This window comes from Lynx rufus, unplaced genomic scaffold, assembly GCF_022079265.1.
Source record: "Lynx rufus isolate CCGP_SWC_20201006 ecotype Redwood Valley unplaced genomic scaffold, mLynRuf1.p SCAF_17, whole genome shotgun sequence".
In the NCBI taxonomy this organism is placed as follows: Eukaryota; Metazoa; Chordata; class Mammalia; order Carnivora; family Felidae; genus Lynx; species Lynx rufus.
Window position 1 is genome coordinate 40,337,157 of NW_025814831.1, and position 22,521 is coordinate 40,359,677.

At 41.4% G+C, this 22,521-nt stretch overlaps 1 protein-coding gene across 1 annotated transcript in view; it reads right to left on the reverse strand.

The window, feature by feature from the left end:
- The window catches only part of PRKCH (protein kinase C eta), a 231,346-nt gene that overhangs the window by 100,525 nt on the left and 108,300 nt on the right, over positions 1–22,521 (reverse strand). The window contains exons 3-6 of the mRNA XM_047079551.1: positions 9,784–9,934; positions 7,318–7,352; positions 3,444–3,532; positions 1,969–2,098 (exon numbers count right to left, since the gene is read on the reverse strand). Of these exons, the coding sequence (XP_046935507.1) occupies positions 1,969–2,098; positions 3,444–3,532; positions 7,318–7,352; positions 9,784–9,934 (405 nt within the window). The remainder of the gene's footprint in view (positions 1–1,968; positions 2,099–3,443; positions 3,533–7,317; positions 7,353–9,783; positions 9,935–22,521) is intronic.

The window sequence follows — 22,521 nt, forward strand, 5'->3', positions numbered from 1 at the left end:
CACACTGAATGAAAAATAAATTTCAAATCCATTTCTTTCCACTGTGACTTGATGAAAGACATTCACCTAAATCATGTGTACTAGGCATGGCCGATTGACAAGCATGATTCAATACAGAAATCAAAATGTTCATCACAGTGACAATTCAAGGAACTCACAAGGAATCATGCCAACGGACTTTACGCTTTTCTTTGTATTGCTCAATAAAAGGCAGCAATCTAAAGGCCACATTATAGAGCACTGTTCAAACAGGATGGAGATGGTGTTTCTGAGAGAAAAACCTCTAAGTAAAGCTTTCTTTCCGAGTACTGTTGTGGTTGGGTAGCCCTCGCAGCACAGGACACGGCATCCTGTGGGGGCTGTGCTTCTCGGCACTCAGCCTGTGGTTCTAACTCCTTCGTGGGGGAGAAAAGCAACTTTTTTAAAGGTCAAAGTAAATGGCAGTTGGAAGAGGACAGAAGCAAGCTAAGTTCCTGGTGCACAGGAAACTGACTCGGGAGGATGAAGGACCCAAGGTTTAATCAGCAGAAAGAAAGTTCCGTCAGTTTCTTTCCATGGGCACTGCTGACGGGAGGTAGGAATGGAACAGCAAGCAGCAGATGCCTGGAGCGTCCACCTATCTTTGGAAGCGTGCACAGATCCCGGTTTTGTGGGGTCTGCATTTGTGTAATTTAGGGTGCCCCTCTTTACGAAAAAGAATATCCAATCGAGTGGAGCTCTGGAAGACACCTTTGCAAGGGAGGGAGCCTGAGGCTGAAGCCTCATTAGCTTCATGTGCCCTTTCTGAAGAACCAGGTGACAAGAGAAGCAAAAATTATAGGCGATGGATCGCTACAGGTGCGCTACCCTCCGGCCTCAGGGGGCAAGGACAACGCAGATGAGCCCCACGCATGGCTCTGCATTGTCAGCAACAACCATACAAAAGCAGAAAGTGACTTTTGCACTGGAAACCCACACCGGGGGAGACCTTCCAGGTTAAGACCCAGCAAGACCAGAACTGAAGCTACACATGAGCTGGTTGCTGTTTTGGTTCAAAACTAATTATTTAATATATCTAGGAAAACAGAATTATTAAGTGAAGTTCTAATGAGATTACAGAATTTGTCTTTCCTAAAGACAAGTGACTAGTCCCTTTCTGTCGACAGAAGTGGGCTTTCTAAGTCCAGGCAATAGATGGAAGTCGTCCAGCTGCAATGATACCAACTCTGCCTCCCCCAGTCACTCAGGATTTATCTAAAGCTTAAGGCTGACATTCACTTGTATTTCAGCATGGGACTGCATCCCAGGATGGCCATATTGTTACAGCAACACCCAGGGGGAGATAACTCAAGGCCAACAGCTTCCCAACTCCTCACAGGACAGGAATCAGTCCTTAATCCCAGACCCTTTGCTACAGCAAAAGCTCCAAACTCGGGCTCCACTGGGCATAGTTAGTGAGGTGCAAGTCCGTGGCTGAAGTTTAAGCATCCTTCACACCCCATACCTCTCCAATCTCTATCAATCTCTTCGAGAAGACTCAGGGCAGCTCTCCTTGTGCTTTTACTCAATTCTTGCTTATTTCTGGTAAAGGCACTAGACCTACTCTCCTGCCTGTTCTTACTCATAACTCAAGCCTCTCTTTTTTGGGCACCTTGCCTCCTACCGTCTTCTATTTCTGACCAAGATCCCATTTCCCCCCTTTTCCAAATACACAACAATTAGCAGGCACTCGGCACTAAACAGATGACAGTCAGCTAGACAGAACACTGAATTTAACAACTGACCAAATCTACAGTTAGGAACTCTTAAAACCAGATGTAGCTCTTTTTACATGCCTGACAAGGGACACATACATATAGAACCGGTAAGATTTAATTTACAAAGTATCCAAAACCACCGGTCCTAGGTCAGAATCGGAACCTATAGAATTCCGAAAGCTTGCGGCATGGTGACCTCATGAAGTGGGCACGTGGCAGCCCAGCATCTCACTTTTACACTGAAGTCCTTGTCGCATTATCCCCCAGAGCAGGGAGCCACAGTGATCGCAGAACGTTGGCACTTTGTAGTTGTGGACGCTGAATTTGTGCGGGATGTTGATTCCGAACCTCTGTTCAGCAATCTGTAAAAAGGGAACAGAAGGACAGGAGCTAGCATTCCAGGCCAACACCTTTCATGCAGATGTAACAGGAGCCCCCCAAGTGCAAAGCGTTACCGTGACACCTGAGGTGGGTATATCATTTCACTGTACTCAGGCCTTACTCACCAGACTGTGCACATTTTCTAATGAACAAGACTCAACAGAAAGGGTGTAGTGAGCATTAGATTGTTCACCCTTTGGGAAGATAAGTAGAAATTAAAACCATTTTATCAGCTTTTATATTCAGGCTGTATATCTCTCCCTGCCAACTCCCCCACACCCATATCTATTTCCTAGAGCCTCTTAGCTTCAGGATTAAACAGGTTTTTTATAGACTATATCCACTTGTTATTACCAGGAGTTTTTCCAGATATTGTGGGGGGCAGAGGGGAGAAGGCAGCACCCAGGGAGCATGGAACTGCAGAAGGGATTCATTCCAGGGGACATTCAAGTGGCTTCCTCAGCCCTTCCAGCCTTTGCCTGGCATTTGCGTTGTAACAATCTGAGGGCAGAGGTCCTGCTTTAATCTCACAAACTGATTCCAGCAAATAATCAGACCAGGCACATGCTGTATGTGTACTATGTGTGTGCTATATGTGCTAATGGGTGATATATGTGCTATATGTGTGCTGTAGGGCATCATTGAGTTTCAAAGTCAGACTCTCCAGTGCATCTGTAAATCCGCTGATTGTCAGCAATATTCCATCTGCTTTCTAGCTCCAGAATCTGGAATGTGCCTACCCTAGCTGAACACAATACAAGTTACAAGAATGAGGATCAGGCATTTATATACAGAAATGCATCCTCCCTGATATTTGGGAAGACAATGGAGGAGGCTAATGGTCGCCTTATTGAGAAAGCACAATTTACAGTTAACAAATACTCATCACATCAATTCTATCCTGCTTAACCCTCACAAAAACTGTGTGAAGGAAATATGAATCCCACTTTTAAGACTGAGCTAAGAGAGAAGCTAACTAGCAGAGGCTGGATTCCACATCAACTCCTGGTCATGTGATGCCAAACTCAGGGATCTTTTCGGTCAGTCCTCCAAAAACTCTCTCCGAATTAGCAAAATTGATCCTGAGAGCTTGTAACCAGCTGATCACTAAGTGGGATCAACTCAAGGACAGGTCAAACTACACAAGCATAGAATTAAAAATACCATAATATAAAAAAGAGAGAATTCAATTCTGATACCACCATCAGCTTCAAAGAGCGTGGAAGGGAAGTGGAAAGAGGAGGGAGTGAGAAAAAAAAAAAGAGAGCGAGAAGCATGCACGTGAGCTTGTGCAGGCACTTAATTAGCAAACTGCTATCTTCTTACCTTTGAATCCACTTTGTTAATATTATTTTGGCAAGTGCAGGCCGTAACAATTAGGTGATGGCAGCGCTTATGGACGACACAGGTGCACACTAGGAAATTAAGCCCACAATTACACATTCATCGGAGGCTGAAGGTCTACCAGTTACAGTCGAGTCAACAAGGGCTGCAAGCTGACTTGATGTGGGTGTCTGGCCCACATGATGGCAGCCAGCACACCCGTCCTTCCCACCGTCTTTACTATCAACCTAACTCATGCCTTTGCTCACACTCAAACTATTTGCGCTCAAGTCCTGAGCTTATTTCGTCCTTTCTGGCTTTGATCCCACACTCACCCCCACAGGAGTCCTCTCACAGTATAATTCTGGTCACCATGCCCCATGATCTAAACCTTCAGTGGCTTCTCACTGCCCATGAGTAGAGTTCAAATTTCCCGGCCAAGTGTCAGGCCCTCCAGAAGCTAGCCAAGCTTACTTGTTACCTTTCTTCTATGGGAGCTCTTTGATCCAATAGAAACTAGACTAGCTGCTCTTTCTGGAGCAGGCTTCGCCCTCCCTGCACACTGACCGTGTCCTGCTTAATCCCTATATCCTCTTTGCCTACCGCCTAACTAAATCTTAAATTTGTACCAAGACAACGACTTAAAAAATGTCTCTTCCGTTAAAATATACTATCCCTGGCTCCCCTTCTAGAGAGACTAAACCATCTCGGTCTCCTCAAATCTCTACAACCCTTAGCTTGCCCTGTCATTTCAAATCTTCCACATATAGCCTCTATCACCCTTAGAATTCCTGGGCAGCATGATGCCTCAAACAAAGTAGACACTCATCAAATATTTGCAGGATGACTCAGTCAACTATTTAAACACTTAGAACTTCTGAATAACTTTTGTTTCCATTTTCATCTGGATACTGACACAGTGCAGACAGAATTCAGTTTGCCATTAAAAGATGAACAATCCGCAATGAAGCAGTATGAATATACGTGTTATTTTTAAGATCTTTCAGGGCATGTGGAGGTTTTTAGGATTAAATACATAAATACAGATGACATGTCAGCAAATAGCGATATACTTAAAAAAAAAAAATCTAGCTTTCATCAGACTGAATTTGCAGGAGAACCAAATTGAAAGTTCCCAGAGAACTGATCCTTTTATATGAGGGGATCTCAAAACCATCCCTCACTAAGACAAAACCTACATTCTGTGGAATCTGAGGTTTGCTTGTTTTTTATCCATTAGCTTGGCTAGAGGTTTATCAATTTTATTGACCTTTTCAAAGAACCAGCTTTTTATTTGGTGGATTTTCTCTATTGGTTTCCTAATTTCAATTTTACTGATTTCTGCTTTAATTGTATTATTTCTTTTCTTCTGCTCACTTTCAGCTTCTCTCCTTTTTCTAGCTTCCTAAGATGAAAACCTAGATTACTGGTTTTAGATCCTTCTTTCCTAATAAATGCATTTAATGGTATAAATTTTCCTCTGAGTACTGTTTTTACTGTAACCCACAAATTTTCATAAACTGTATTTTCATTTATTTCACAATAGTTTTTATTTTTCTTGAGTCTTTTACCCATGTGTTATTTTGAATGTGTTGTTTAATCTCCAAATATGTGGCGGGGGCGGGGGGCTTTCCAGCTACGTTTCTGATTCATGTGTGCATTAATTCCACTGTGCTCTGAAAAAATACTTTTTATGATTTCTATTCTCTTCAATTTGTTAAGACTTACATCATAGGTCAGAATGTGGTCTATATTAATATTCCTTGTGAGCTTAAGAATGCATATTCTGCTGTTGTTAGGTGGGGTAGTCTATAAATGTCAATTTGATCAAATTGTAATATCCTTACAGAATTTCTGTCTGCTGGACCTCAGTTACTGAGATATTGAAGTCACCCACTGTAATAGTGGATTCGTCTATATATCCTTGCAGTTTTATGAGTTTTTGCCTCATGTATTTTGATACTCTGTTGTCAGGTGCCTATATGTTAAAGATTATTACGTCTTCTTGAGAAATGGATCCCTCTTGAAACGGGAACCTTCTCGTTCCGCACTGTTGGTGGGCATGCAAACTGGTGTAGCCACTCTGGAAAACAGTGTGGAGGTTCCTCAAAATATTAAAAATAGATCTACCCTATGACCCAGCAATAGCACTGCTAGGAATTTACCCAAGGGATACAGGAGTGCTGATGCATAGGGGCACTTGTATCCCAATGTTTATAGCAGCACTTTCAACAATAGCCAAATTATGGAAGGAGGCTAAATGTCCATCAACTGATGAATGGATAAAGAAGTTGTGGTTTATATATACAATGGAATACTATTTGGCAATGAGAAAGAATGAAATATGGCCTTTTGTAGCAACGTGGATGGAACTGGAGAGTGTGATGCTAAGTGAAATAAGTCATACAGACAAAGACAGATACCATATGTTTTCACTCTTATGTGGATCCTGAGAAACTTAACAGAAGACCATGGGGGAGGGGAAGGGGAAAAAAAAAGTTAGAGAGGGAGGGAGGTAAACCATAAGAGACTCTTAAAAACTGAGGATAAACTGAGGGTTGATGGGGGTGGGAGGGAGGAGAAAGTGGGTGATGGGCATTGAGGAGGGCACCTGTTGGGATGAGCACTGGGTATTGTATGGAAACCAATTTGACAATAAATTTCATATTAAAGAAAAAGAAAAATGGATCCCTTTATCATTACATAATTCCTCTCCTTATCCCTGAAAATTTTCTTTGTTCTGAAATCTGTTTTGTCTATTTCATTTGACTAATGTTAGCATGGTGTACCCTTCTCAACCAGGTATTTGGTTTTATGCCCCTTAACAAGATGTGAACATTTCTCCTGACCAATGGTCTTTCCTGCTCTTTCAACAACAGGGGGCCCACTAAAAATCAGCCCATCAAATATCCTGGCACTATGCAGAAGAATGACCAGAGGTGACTAAAGGGCATGTCCCTGTGCTGGAGAGGTGCCAAAAAGTGACATCAATTCTCACCTGTGAACTATGCTGTCACCTGAGTCTGAGATTAACAGCATAAAGTCAATTATTGTTGCCATAACAGTATTGTTTTCCAAATTTGAAAACACAGAATTGCTTACATGTGAAAATGAAAACTACATCCAAGAGTGTGTCCTACTCCATTCTAAGGGAAATAATGTTCTACCTCACCTTCTCCAGAAGAGAAGGCAGAATTTCCTTATTACCATGGAGGCTACCACTCCAGGATATGTAGCGCTATTTTACCAATCATCTGTAGAGTACAAATCAAGAAAAGAGGTACCATACATATATACTGTGTAATGATGTTCAAGCCAACAACAAGAAAGGGCCCAATAGAAGACAAATCAATCCAGTCTGGCCAAATCTAAGTAAGAGCCTTCTTTCACTTGTTTCTAACTTTCAACAATTCTCACATTTTCTTTTTTCTTTCTTCTTTTTGGAGTTAGAAAATGAAAAAGGAGCTGGGATAATAGTTTCTATTCCCTCTGCAGGTAAACAGGCAATGCTGTGCCACTTCTCACCTCTATTAACACTGGGGTTGTAAAAGACAACAATTTAGCTTCGGGATTTAAGGGCACTGCTCACAAAATGGCATTACCTTTAGTGCTTTCATGTTATTGCAGAGACAAAATTCTAAACAATTAAACTCTATTAGGTATCTGGGCTTTAGAAATAAAAATGCCCCCTCTATGCCGTCTAAAATGTAGCCAAGGTTTAAACCACAACTAAAAAGCGGTAATTCTGTAGGGGTCTCACCTGACCCACTGAGTTATTTATCACAGTATTAATGAAATGTATCCTGTTTCCTCTTAGTATAATCAGTTTTTAACACAGGAACAAGATTAAATATGGGTTTCAAAAGTGTTTTCTTACCTTGACATTGATAACCCTGTTTCCCAAATACTCCCCTGTTCAAGACAATAGAGAAAAAAAGTTATCATCAGTCAAAATATTTCAGCAACGATGCTCCTCTAAGCATAGTACTTAAGGAAAACAAACGCATGTCATTCTCTGCTCCTGTATGAAAAATACAATTTCAGAGAAGAGGCAAAGGTGAGGTGATTTCTGAGCGCTTGTCTGTTACCACGAGACACAGAGGAAGTCACCTGATTCGAATGCTCCAGTGACACACACAGGTGGGTATCGGCGATCCTCCCTGTACCACCTCCCCCTACGGCAAACCCGGGTCCTCGTCTGCTTGTGTGACTGAGTCTCACCTTGAAGCGTCACTCCACCACCTTTTTTGGCATTCTCACCCCCATCCGCATAAAGATGTGCAGGTAGTGAAGCAAACAGAGGAGTCCACTGCAGCTGCCTGGCCTGGGGCACCCTTCCTCTTCCCTGTGCCCACATCACCCCCCTGGAGTTCAATGGGGGGGGGGCGGGGACAGAAGTGCCGCCACAAGAGACCCGTCAGGCCCACAGCTACCCTCTTGGTCTCTCCCTAAATATCTTCTCTGGATGGTGATATCATCATTGTCATTTAACAGAGAACCCAAACTCAGAGGTTGTGCCAGGCACTGAGCCAAGCTGCTGACATATAGCATCTCATTTAATCCTCACAAGAGTCATGTGAGGCAGCACACATAACAGGAAGGCTCAGAGCACAGACCCTGACACCAGATGGCCTAGGCATGATTTGGGGCATATTGTTAACTCCTTTGGGCCACGGTTTCCTCATCTATAAAGGGCGATAAAGATCGCAGTACCTACTTCATAGGGTTATCATGAAGATAAAGAGAGTTGATCATGTAAAATGCTTAGAATAGTGCCTGGTGCTTTAAGTGCTATATAGAAGTTTATTATACAAGCAAAAAAACCCTTATCTTTATATTACAAATAAGGAGACACTGATAGATTATATAACTTAACTTGGTTGACACATCTAGTTGGTGATGAGATTGAATGCCAGAGTCCATACTCTTAACCATAATATGTGGCACATATATCAATATTGTGTGCATGTGAGAGAGAGCGAGGCGGGAGAGAGAGAGAGAGAGAGCAATCGAAGGCTGGTTGAGTGGGAGTTAATGTTTCCTTGGTGGAAAACATTTAGTGAAATTACCAAACAAGTTTCCATTAAGAACGTTAGTTGAGGTCACAGGTTGTCGCCACAAAAGCCCAAAGGGGCAGGCAGGTCACATAAAGGAGGGAGGCAGAACAGTGTGACATGAAATAGTGACAGACCTTGTAGGTCAGGTAAACCGCAAGGAGAGGAGGATGGCAGCTACCTCGGGTGTTCAGACCTACTGCAAGGGCAGAAAACGGGTTCAAAGATGCCAGAGCTTCTGATTTTTTCAATAAGGAAGTGCAGCAGAAGCCTGCTTCTAAAGACGAGTGTTGTGATGGCACATTTGTAGGCATTGTGTCAACAGCCAGCTTAGGGTCTCTGGTTTAGATAAGGCTCTATTCTTAATTTAAAATTCCAGGAACACTAGCCCTGGATTCTGACTGCTAAAAGGTATAAAAACCAAAGCAATCACAAAACAAAACAAAACCCCACAAAATACAAACTCATTAATCAATACTCAAAAAACTTACTCTGAACCAAGAGCTTTTGACTTAAAGTGACAAAAGTTTGCAACAAAAAACGAGGATCTCTTTTCATGCTATAGAGATTAAACAGTCTTTTCTACCTCAGAGATGGGTTTGTATGTATATGTTCGGATGTGTGTGAGGGGGCATTTCCTTCCTCTTTCTAAATGTGCTTAATGTTAGCTCCAATTGAACATAACTATTAACTTAAATTTATTTTACATTATAGATTTGTCACTGAGGCTTAAGCTTCAGTCACATGTATAATAAGATGCTGCCCCAATTCACCTAGAAGTTCTTAACTGTTAATTATCTCAATCCCTAAATGCCAAGGATTATAGTATACAATCACTGAAAGTTATTACCTTTGGCCACATACCATAAGGCTGAAGATTACTGTGTGCTTACTTGATCTGCAACAGTTAATTTCTATATCTCATCATGTGACTCATACTTTTTTATTTTCTCTCTTACTCAGGGGCTGATTACCCAATTTATTGATTAGCTATGTACTGATTGATTAGCTTCCCTAATTACTGCTTTTTAACCAGTTCCTGTTCATTAGCACCTTTCCCCAAAGGACTGGAAAAAGAAATAACACCTAAAACTTGGATCTGCAAATGGTTCAGATGTTTTTCATTGGCAATTTAAATCGCCGGGTCAACATATTAGAATGAAAGACAAAAATCAGATCCTAAAACAATTCTTAATAGTCATGTTTCCCTCTAAAACCACACACAAGCAGAGGAGGCCTGGATTATAGAAAGAAGCTCCTAGGAAGAGAGAAGCCAGGCGACCACTTACCAGATGAACTCCCTGCAGTGAGAGCAGTAGGTGGGCTGCCTCAGGTATGTGGCCATAAACTTGTGTCCATTGATTTGGTGGACACGCCTTCGCATAGCCCTTTGGCGCTTCCTGGTAAAATGTTTGAAGATTCGGTCTCTCTGGAGAGTTGCTGTACATTAAAAGAAAGGAGAAAAGAATAATGTGCAACAAATCTAGCTGTACCTAACATATAGGAAAGTGTAAAAGCTCCAAACACTCTCCAAAATTGTTTCTTCTTTCTTCACGACGCACAACACCCCAGAACATCCCCATGCTTCCTCTTCCTAGTGACCTTAAGACTCCGAATTTGTAAGGTTGGACCTAAGTGAACTCTGAGATACCCACTGCCTGATTAGAACTGGCTACCTGGGACCAGTCTCCCCAGCACACACCATGAGTTCCCCAGGGTTCTAATGTTCCGGTATGGGACATTAGCCTGGCCTTCTAGCTCCTGTCCAGCTGGATGGGACCTCAGGTCCATAGATTGGCTACAACTATGAGCAGGTAAAACAGATTTCTCATTATTTGCCTTTCATTCTGGCATCCTCACCAACAGAAGGAGGGAATGGCCATAGCCCAGTGAGAGTGCTGCCCAAAAGCATCAGTCTCAACACCATCTCTGTTAACCTGGAATGGGTAGAAATTCACTTGGGCTTGGTGCCGAGTTCCTCTTCCAACCTCACATTTTAAAAATGGTGGCTCCTCAAGAATCAAAACTGCTCACCGTTTAAAGATAGTAAATTAACTTTCCCAAGGTATAGAGAGACTTACTCAATAATGCTTTCTGGGGCTCCTGGGTGGCTCAGTTGGTTAAACGTCCAACTCTTGATTTCAGCTCAGGTCATGATCTCATGGTTGTGAGACCAAGCCCCCCCCTTCCCCCCCCAGTGGGCTCTGGGCTGGGTGTGGAGCTTGTTTGAGATTATCTCTCTCCTTCTCCCTCTGCCCCTCCCCCACTTGCACTCGCTCTCTCTCAAAAAGAAATAAATGAACTAAAATAAAATAATGCTTTTCAATTAATCACTTCAATGCAAAGAAAATGTAAGAAAGATACAAGAATAATCTAATAAATTTTAAAACCCGGAAGAAATAGAAGATTTCCATGAAAACATAAATGACTAAAATTAATTGAGCTACATAAACCAAATAGATGAATTTTTAAAAAAAAAATGATAAGATTTTCTAAGGACTGCCTCTCGAAATCATCCAGGCCCAGATAGTTTCATGCGTGAATTATTTTTAGCCTTTTTTTTTTTCAACGTTTATTTATTTTTGGGACAGAGAGAGACAGAGCATGAACGGGGGAGGGGCAGAGAGAGAGGGAGACACAGAATCGGAAACAGGCTCCAGGCTCTGAGCTGTCAGCCCAGAGCCTGACGCGGGGCTCGAACCCACGGACCGCGAGATCGTGACCTGGCTGAAGTCGGACGCTTAACCGACTGCGCCACCCAGGCGCCCCATTTTTAGCCTTTAAAAACAAGATGATGCTAGTGTTGAAACCTGTTCCAGAATAGAGGAGAAATTCCCTGTATTTTTATAGGGAACTATGTGATACAATCCTAGAACCAAAAGATAAAACAGATACATCTAAAGATATAACAGGAAAAAAAAAAAATCAGGGGTTAGTAATCATTTTTTATGTCGCAGACTCCTTAGTCCAGTGAAGCAAGCCTATGGATCCCTTCTCAGAGTCAAGCTTTATAATCTTAAAAAAAAAAGTACACACACACACATAATTACAAAGGAAATCAAGTATCAAAATATATTTTAAGTGAGATAGGATAATATATATATATATTTTTTTATTTTGGGAGTGTGTGAGTGGGGGAGGGGCAGGGGGAGGGACGGAGGGAGAAAAAGAGAGAGAGAGAGAGACAGAGAGAGAATCTTAAGCAGGCTCCACACTCAGCCTAGAGCCCATCAGAGGGCTCCATCTCACGACCATGAGATCATGAGATCAGGTCATGATCTGAGCCAAAATCAAGAGTCGGAGGCTTAACCGAGTGAGCCACCCAGGTACCCTAAGAACAATACAAATTTAAATTTATATTAAAATAAATTAAATACTTAGTGGCATACCTTATCATTGTAAGTGTGAAGAAGTGATGGGCAGTAGTTACTTTAGTAGTAGTGAAGTACTAGTTACATTTTAAAGTATCTATAAAAACTAACATAATGAAAATATCCAAGATTTCTATCGTGAGAACATCCTAAACACTGCTCATGCTTCTGTGGTTTAGTGAACAATGGGAGAAAATGCTACATTTACATTATAGGTTAGTGAAAATTTTTTCTCTCATCCACTTTCTGGACCACCTAACCTCTAATTACGGACTTCAGGAAAAGTACACCTCCGCTTACGTATCAAGCTCATTCATGAATACTGATGCAGAGATTTTCACTACTGAAGGCTGTATACTTACAAAGTGAACAGGAAAGCAATACTAGAAAATATTAGTATTTGCACGGTATGGGATTTTTTTCTTTCCCATTCTTTGACAATTCGTCCCCAACACAAATATTCCTTCCCACTTAATAACAGCATCTACTCTAGCCCCTCACGTTGTCTTCTCAGTTTCTTGGGTGTGATGCTATATGTGGTGAACATCTTAATGTGTGATATAAATTAATTGCAAAGTAAAACTGAAAATCCTGTAAAAGTTGAAGAATTTTCATGTAGTCTATGGAAAGTCATGTTTGAGTACGGTGAGATTCACACCCGAAGGCAATGGTAGATAGGGCTATGATAGAGTTAGATCTGTTAACAGTTGAACAAAAGAAATTTGATATAGAAAAATGACATGACAGTTATTTTGAGAGAAAATGTTGAATATTAATGTATTAGGAGAGGCCTTGAGAAACTGATGAAGTCTCAAACACTTGCTAAAAATACCCTATTGAAAACTTCATTATACTAATCAAAAATAAAACATATAGTATTCTGCCATTGAATTTTATCTGAAAAAATTATTTTGCTCTAAAAACTAGTGCCTATGACAAAACAACAAAATGCATTCAATAAAGATTTTCATGATTTTAGTTGTGTTTTTCAAACCCCTTCCCCACTTTTTAAATATTAACAAACTCCTCATTTTGAAGAATTCGTTTTATGTGCACCTTTCCAGGTAGCAAGGACACTCAGATAACAGGAAATTCTATACTATTCAGCATTATTATAAGAAATACCCACTGTGAGCAAGTGGAAAATTTCCCAGGAGCACAACAATGGGCATATTATTAGAAAATCTATTATGTTTTATTCTATTAATAGGTAAAAGAAAGTAACAATGATCATTTCAACATTTTTAAAAGGCACTTCATAAAGTTTAACTTGTAATCCAATAAAAAACTTTTTGAAAAGAGTAGATTGTTTCCTTAACATGACTAAAACATGAGTAAAACAATATGCTCACAAATCAAAAGCTGAATGGTAAATTTTTAAAAATAATAAATCCCATGAAAGTTAAGAACAAATAAGACCAATTATCACCTCATTACTTACTATTATCCTGAAAGTACTTGCCAAAGCTGTAAGAGACAAAGAAAGAAAGAAAGAAAGAAAGAAAGAAAGAAAGAAAAGAAAAAGAAAGGAAGAAAGAGAATGAAAGAACAAAAGAAAGAAAGAACAAAAGAAAGAAAGAAAGAAAGAAAGAAAGAAAGAAAGAAAGAAAGAAAGAAAGAAAGAAAGAAAGCTGTCAGGAAAAAAGGAGGCAGAGATGCCATGATTTGGAGTTAATATATGACTAGAAAACTCAGGAGAAGTTAGCCTAATCTACTAAAAAAAAGAGTTCAGGGGCGCCTGGGTGGCGCAGTCGGTTAAGCGTCCGACTTCAGCCAGGTCACGATCTCGCGGTCCGTGAGTTCGAGCCCCGTGTCGGGCTCTGGGCTGATGGCTCGGAGCCTGGAGCCTGTTTCCCATTCTGTGTCTCCCTCTCTCTCTGCCCCTCCCCCGTTCATGCTCTGTCTCTCTCTGTCCCAAAAATAAATAAAAAACGTTGAAAAAAAAAATAAATAAATAAATAAAAAAAATAAAAAAAAGAGTTCAGTAAGATGGACAATGATAAATCATTAGAAGTCAAAGTTCTTTTGGTATACCAAAAGAACCATTTAGAATATATAATAAAAATATATCCCCATTCATTAAGCTACAAGACCCAAACTATCTAGTAATAATTTGTCCAAAGAAGTGCAAGGTTTATATGAGGAAACATATAAACCCCCAAATGAAGACTATGAAAAGATATGTAAAAATGAAGTTCTTAAATAGAAAGACTTAATACTACAAAGTTGTTCATGCTTTCTACACTAATCTCTAAATTCAACAAAATCCCAATAAATATCCCCAAAGGAGGTCTTTAAACTCGACAGTTTTTTTTAGAGTTTAGTTGGTACCATAGATATTTCAAAACTGTTGAAAAATTCTAACGAGGGCAGACTTGTCCTCTATGTTAAAACATATTCTAAAGTTACAGTGATTGACATAACATGCTTCCACCTGCAGAGTCCAAAGCTAGAAATCAATTTTGCTTAAAGAGAACACAGTTCAAATCAGGGGGAAATGACAGATTATTAATAAAGAGCATTTAGACAACTAGTAAGCCTTTTGAAAATTATTTTTACCTCACTCTTAACACCAAAATCATCTCAGGCTAATGTTAAAGAAAAAAATATGGAAAAATGGGAAAACATAGGGAAAAAATACATAGTCCTGGGATGGGATAAGGACAGCAATACTCTAAAGCCATAAAAGACTCACAAATCTGCAGTTTAAGAAATTTAAAGTTCTATTTGGCAAAAGACACAAAACAGAAAGCTAAACAAAACAAACTGGGGGAAAAAGGATTTGCAACACATGACAAAGGGTTACTATTTATAATATGTGGAAATTATTAATAGGGAGGAACAATCTAGTAAAAATGGGGCAGAGGAGATGAATAGGCAATTCATAAAAGTTATAAATGCAGACAGACAATAAACACACTGGATGTCTAATCCTATCTATCCAAGATGGACACGTAAGAATCAGGAGGTAAATGACATTTTACTTAAATTGGCAAATATTTATAAGGATTGCTAGTGTGCCCATGCTTGCAAGGGAATGGGAAAAATAGGCACCTCCCTCTCTGCGGGTAGGAGTATAATTGGGTCCAGTCCCGGCTCTGCCACCTCCGGCTGTGTTTACCCTGCTGAGCCTCAATGTTCCTATCCATAAACCACGTAGTGCTTTCCTTATAGGGTTTTTCCAGGGAGGTAATGCATTCAAAGTGTTCAGCACAGAATTAGGCCCCTGGTAGTATTCGACAGACACATGTAGCTATTTCAAGAATAGTGAAAAAAAAAGAATATTTTTTTAATGTTTATTTATTTATTTTTTACATTTATTTATTTGAGACAGAACACAAGTGGGGGAGGGACAGAGAGAGAGAACGAGACACAGAATCTGAAGCAGCACAGAGCCCTACGCAAGGCTCAAACTCACAAACCATGAGATCGTGACCTGAGCCAAAGTCAGATGCTTAACTGACTGAGCCACCCAGGCACCCCTATTTATTTTTGAGAGAGACAGAAAGACAGAGTGTGAGTAGGGGAGAGGCAGAGAGAGAGGGAGACACAGAACTCCAAGCGGGCTCCAGACTCTGAGCTGTCAGCACAGAGCCTGATGTGGGGCTTGAACTCACGTGCTGTGAGATCATGACCTGAGCTAAAGTCAGACACTTAACCGACTGAGCCACCCAGGCACTCCAAGAATATTTTTTTTGGAGACCAATTTAATAATACCTGTCAAAGTTTTTATTTTATGTTATGTTATGTTATGTTATTTTTATTTTTATTTTATTAAGTTTATTTCTTTATTTTGGAGTGAGAGAGAACAAAAGAGAGAGAATCCCACTCAGCCTCTGTGCTGTCGGCACAGAGCCCACGCAGGGCTCAAGTTCACAGATGGCAAGATCATGACCTGAGCCAAAATCAAGAGTCAGATGCTTAACTGACTGAACCACCCAGGTTCCCCAATACCTGTCAAAACTTTAAATGTGCATTTCCTTTCATTCAGCAATTCAACTTCTAGGATTTTTTTTCCTATAAAAATGACAGGAAGAATATATACTATATGGATATCAATTACTACTTTCTACGTAATGGTAAAAATTAGGTTTTACATAAGAAATCTCAAAGAATGAAGTAGAAATAGTGAAAATGAATTTGGTTAAGACACCAATGCTTTCAGAGGCTCTGGCACAGTTAAAAATGTACCTGCTTGAGTTTTGGTTTTGGGGTATGTATGTGTACAACCTTTGGCAAGCAGCCTAATTATTTTCATTCTCAGGTTTCCCATCTGTCTCAAAGAGATAACTATCTCCCTGTCCTCAGCCCTATAGGGATAGTGTCATATTCAATATTCCTGAGAGTCTTACAATTCTGCATAAGCATCACCTATGAACTGAAGTCATTCTACTATACGGCTCTCTTCTGCAGTATTTCCAGAAGCCATTTAGTAATGACAAAAGACCAGATTTTAATGTTCCTTTGTTGGGCAGATGATAAAATTTGGTCTAACGATCACACTATATCTAGCATATGTTATCACCAGCCTGAGACCTAGTTCAATATTGGCCAATGCAAAATGTGTATTGAATTACTAAATACTTATCACATCTAGATGCAAATTAAACTCTCTCCGGGGGTCTAATTATCAAGAATTTACTTTTTTAAGCCCTTAATACCATGAAGAGTGGTTAAAAGGTCAGCTCACTTGCATTTTTAATATTTCTTGAATTGAATCATGTTCCCCCACCCCTCAACAGCTACTGCCACAGTAGTAACAAGACCCATGAATATTCCAAATGATTCCTTCTAGCCTGTAGGATTTAGGAAGAAACTCCTTGCAGCCGTCCACCATGTTGGTCAGCACTTAATGCCTTTTCTCCTGCTTCCTACCCCTCCTAGAATGCCCTTTCCTCTTTTTTCCCTCCAACTAGTTAGTTAACTCGGGCTTATCCTACCTACCTCAGAGCCTAAATAGCCACCCCTACATTCTGAATGTCCCTACCCTTCCTCTTCCCAAAGCAATCTGGGAGTGTACCTCAATCTTTTCCTTTAACTCACAACACTGGGAAAGAGTTCATCTGGTATCCCAGATGCCTCAGAAGCATCTCCTATGTGGTCATTTTAACTAAACTTCACTCCTCCCTCTTCTGTATTCTTTCGGACAGGTGCCTCTTTTTGTTTAAAAAGCACAAAAACAGGGGCAACTGGGCGGCTTGGTCAGTTAAGTTTCCAACTTCAGCCAGATGATGATCTCATGGTTGGTGAGTTCCAGCCCCGCACAGGCTCTGAGAGCACAGAGCCTTCTTCAGATCCTCTGTCTCCCTCACTCTCTGCCCCTCCCTCACTTGCGTGCTCACTCTCAAAAATAAACAAACATTTAAAAAATAAATAAATGGAAAATAAAAGCACAAAAACACACACACACCTGGGATTTTGAAAGATGTTTCGTTAAAAAAACAGGTACCCCCTTCCCCCCATGGCTTCAAATGGCTTTCACTGTCACATTCTCTTGACGGATGTCATGGACAGGAAGAAAGAGCTCTCGAACTGCACTCTGCCCGGGTTCAGTCTCTACCCTCACTTTACAATCAGAGTGCACAGGGGACTTCCTCACTGTTTGCACTGCCTCCTATTGCCTTAGGATGGAGTAAAAACGACTAACAAAAGATTATTTAATCCTTTGGTGCCTCAAACCAACCCAGGCTTGGGGACATCTTTCAGATCACATGTTTTTTTGAACATGTTAGGCAAACCCTAACAGCCTTTGCAGCCAAAACTTGCATCACTACTTCTGTTTTGCTCCTGAGGTGCTCACCGCCTCTAAGTAAATAGGAAGCTGGCTCAGTGCCCGGCAGGGAAATTCACATTCCAGGCTCAGAGCGGGGCAGGCCTGGAGCCCTGCCTGATCTGTCTCACCCAGAGTTGGTTTTGACAAGCCATCCCATCCATGGGGTAGAGAATAATTAGGTCAAATATAATGAAGATTGACTATTTTGAAACAAAATTCTGTTTCACAAAATCGGATTGTCACCCCACACTTTCTTTGGAACTCTAAAAGGCACAAGCGACTGGGAGCCACCAAAGCACTGCAGGGTTAGTTTTCATGTCAAAAACTCTCATTGGACTGAAATGTGTTGCTAGCCTGAGGCCTTGTGGGGGAGGGCTGACTCTGTGAAGTCTCTGTAAAGCTGCCTTAACTTCTCAAAAATAGTAAACGCTTCATCCTCTTTAGTCTTTTGCTCTACCTAAAGCTTTTTGCTTTACCTGAATCTAAAGCTTTCTATTCCAGCTGCAGAAATCTATATTTGAAAGTACTTCTTACAGCAGAGATCACATGTCCTAATTTTCAAATGATTGCAAGCAAATTAAATCAGAGACCGAAAGTCCATGGCATGGCACCTTTTAAATTTCAGAATTAAATAAATACTTTCAGAATATAAAAGGCATGAAGGGAATGACTTTGATTCTGTGTAAAACTACGATTTAACTTTGTTAAGTTGAATTTGCTTAACAGCAAGGGCACTGCGGTTAAGATCTTAACGAAGATCTGTGGCTCGTCTTTGAGGGGCCGTGCTGAAGAAGTTGTGTGGCTTTTCTACACAACAGGCTGGAGCATGTGGTGGTTGAGGCAGGCTGCTCCTGCCCTTATAAGCTGAGTGACCTTGGGCAGAATGTTGAGTCTCCCGTGCCTCAGTTTCCTCATTTGTAGAACATGAAGCACTTGGAGAACCTTCCTCAAAGGGTCACTTGGATGATGGCTGAATTAGTAAGTGTAACATAATTAGAAAAGTACCTGGCAGGGAGCAGAGTGTTACATGATTGTTGTTAAAACCCTTACTTCACACTACCCCTGAGATCAAGGAGCAGAAAGGATTTAATTCAATCACGTAATTGCCTGGAAGAGGAATCACTACTTAGGAAACCATTACCTTGAACTCTGTGCCCAAGGTTGATCTGGCTAGCTAGTGCTGGGACTACCACTAGAAATCCTCTGCTCTTGATTTTATCCCAGGGCTTTATGGGTAATACCACACCGCACAGGGTCCTTTATGAACATCAGGTCTCCTGGAATCCCTGGAAAGTAATGCATTTTCTGGTGAGGAAACAGAAACTAACAGGAAGGTTAAGTGAGGTCAAGCAGCTACTGATACAAGTGGGGTCACCAGACGCTGTTTACTATAGTTGAACTATTGAGTAACGCTATCCAACGTTTTTTTTTTTTCCTTTTCCTGAGATATTTGTTTTATCATTTGTGCATGAGGGAGGGAATAACTGCGAGAAAAACAAACAGGAAGACCTTAGAGTTAAGCAAGTTGCTAGTCAAGAAAGCCCCAGAAAGTATTATATTGTTTATCTCTCCAAAATATATTCCTGAAAGGCAACAAGATAAGGTCATGAGAGAATCTTGCTTAATATCATCAAACACACTGAATAAGCAACCGTCTGCTCACAAAACTGTGTGCGTAAAGAATGATGCATAAGAATTTAACATCAGGTGATTCCTGTCTGAGACAATAATGATATAAACAGAGAGAGATTAGGACATGTGTTAGGCAAACACACAACTTAAATGAGTCTCTACAGTAAGTACACATAACTGTGGGTGAGAGCATTTAGTGGGTGTTGAGTGAAGAGAGAATCTGAGGAGTTGTGTATCTAGTCCTCTGATTAATTAAGGATGACTTTATAAATTAACTGAGATTAGCAGCTGCTTGGAAAAGAAGAATTTGATACCCAAGGATCGGGAGAAGGTTGCAGGACTTTATGCCAGCACCAGCAACAAAGACTAAAAAAAGAGCATTCATATTTCAAAATGGCATGCAAAAGCCACCCCCCCCAACACTAAGCAGTACAGAATCTGCTGTTTTTGAAAAGCATGCACCACATGACTCATAGTTATTTCCAAATTCAGATAGAGTGATTAGACTCAGCGCATTAGGAGACCCGACTCCACGGGCACTACGCACAGGTGTTTCTCAGGGGTTTGGCTCCCTCCAAGGAAGCTCAGCCTGCGTAAACACCTTCCATCGGGCATCATGGGGATGGCTGTTGTTGGCAAAAGGAGGAGAGACAAATCATTTGTTACTAGACTGACTCTCCCGAGTGCCCTCATGGCCATAGCACTGGGAAAGCGGAGCCCATCCTCACCCATCACTCCAGCCTCTCTGGCAGCAGGTGATTAGAACAGAGCTCCTCGGTGTGACCAAAGCTCCATCAAGAACCATGAGAAAGGCTCCTCACTCCACTGTTACAAGAAGGGAGCAGTGCCTCTCACCATCCTCTCACTGTCTCCACTTCTCTCATCCATGAGAACTGCCAAAGTAGAAACTCTCCCCTTCTCGGTACTTGGAGAAAAGGACCTCGGCTCCAACAGCATCTGGCTCCTCTCACTCTACAATTTCTTCTTCTTGTCCCCTTCACCAGCTCTTCTCTCCTACCCAGCCTTGAAATTTGTGCGTCCCCAGGCCCTTTTTTTTTTTTTAATTTTTTTTCAACGTTTATTTATTTTTGGGACAGAGAGAGACAGAGCATGAACGGGGGAGGGGCAGAGAGAGAGGGAGACACAGAATCGGAAACAGGCTCCAGGCTCTGAGCCATCAGCCCAGAGCCCGACGCGGGGCTCGAACTCACGGACCGCGAGATCGTGACCTGGCTGAAGTCGGACGCTTAACCGACTGAGCCACCCAGGCGCCCCGTCCCCAGGCCCTTTGTATGCCATTCTTCTGGTCTTCCTGGATGCTCATTCATCTCCTCAGAGACCTCACATGTTCTCTTGATTGCTAACAATTGCCTTTGTACTGAGGACTCCCAAATCAACAGCTCTAGTTCTGGCTTCTAACTGCACAGAGAAAGATACTAAACATTTCTAAGTAGCTTTTCGGCATCTCTCCAAGGTATCCCAAATTACCTCAAATTGATATTTGTAGGCTGAGCCCTCTTCCCTGCCTCTTCAACCCACTCTTTCCCTAAGATGATAGTATCACTATCCTTGGAGTCATCCAGAAAAAAAACTAAAAAAGTCTTCGGATCCTTCTTCTCCACCCACAACCAATCAACTGTCAAGTTCTACTAAACCTATTATGTTCTGACTAGATCTCTGCCTCTCATGCTCACCGGGTATAGTTCATGCCACCTTCTTCCTCTCATCTGGACTATGTAATACTTTCCCAACTAGACTCTCTGCATAAGGTTGCTCCCCAGTTACGCATCCAGTTACACATATGGAATATAGGTCAGATCAGGTCACACTCTAGGGAGCCGGCTCCCCTGCTACATCCTATGTAAATCTCCTGCATGGAAGTTACACTAGTTGTCCTAGTTGAACCATAATAAGGTAAAGGGGGTGGGTTTTCCCCAAAGGGTAGTCCAACATCTGAGAGAAAAGTCGAACCTTCAGGCAGCAAAATGGCTTCCAGGGGGGCCATAGTTAGGTGGGAGACAGAATCTTTCCCCCTTGTCCTCACTCTTTGGGGTCTGGACTTGAGGCCCCAAGAATGGGGTGTCCACAAGGCTCTGCAGAGGCAGAGTGAAGTAGGTTAGGAGTAAGCCCAGTTGTGACAGCACACACAAAATGTGTTCAACATCCCTTGTGAGGGAGACTATCTAATGCATATTATTCTATGTACACTTCAGTTTCTGCCAGTAAGCCTGGTTTACATGGTCCAGAAAGGCCTGAGCTCTGCTTCAGAAAGTACATTAAAGTGGACAATCCACCCTCTGAGGCTACCACAGTAGACAGAGGGTCCTCATGAAAAGTGAGAATTCCCAGAGAAAGCTGAACCCTGGGATATAAGATCTGGGGATCCAAGATCTAGCCAAATCTCCCGGGTGGCAGGTCTCCCTGTTGCCAACCTTGGAGGACTAGGATTCCCTTTGTCAAGAAGCCAGCAGATCTTACACTCCTCTACAAAGTCTGTTCAATAGACACCAGTGCCAGAATCCCTGAACCAACATCCATTGGCTCTCAGGAACCCATTCCCTCTCTTGCTACATGACTAGGCTCCTTCAGCGATCTCAAGGAATCAATAGAACAATCTCAAGGGGGCAGAAAAACTGGAATAGTTAGCCTCCAGCTCCCATCTATCAGTGATTGATGGCTGCTTCAGGGACAGGGGGCATTAATTCTCTGGTGTTTCCAGCCTTCCTTTCTGACCCGAGAGGAAATATGGACAGGACATCCATAGCATCTGCCACAGAATGAATTTATACTACTCTTGTCCTGCTTTCTTGTTTGTATTTTGCTGCCATATATACCTTCTAACCCTGCTTCAAACTCTGTGTGGAATGAGGTGAAGTATAAATAGAAAATTCTTATAGTAATTTCAACTATCATTGTGCCTACTCCTTTCTGCACACATAATTTAATGACAGAAATTCCCTCTTGCTCCCTATTACCAAAAGCAAGGATCCCACAATTCCTTTCCACAAAATGGTATGAATTTCTACCCTGTTGCTGTGATTCTACAAATATTTCATTTCCCTCTCCCACCCACACTGATTTCATCCATAAATAGACATCTAGCTACCAGTTCTTCATTCTTCAGGGGTTTTTTGTTTTTGTTTTGTTTTGTTTTGTTTTGTTTTGTTTTTAATGAAAGTTAAACATTGCTGAGTGGATGATCACCCTGGGTTTCAGGATGATGAGGAAACGTGTTTGTTTCATCAAGTTCA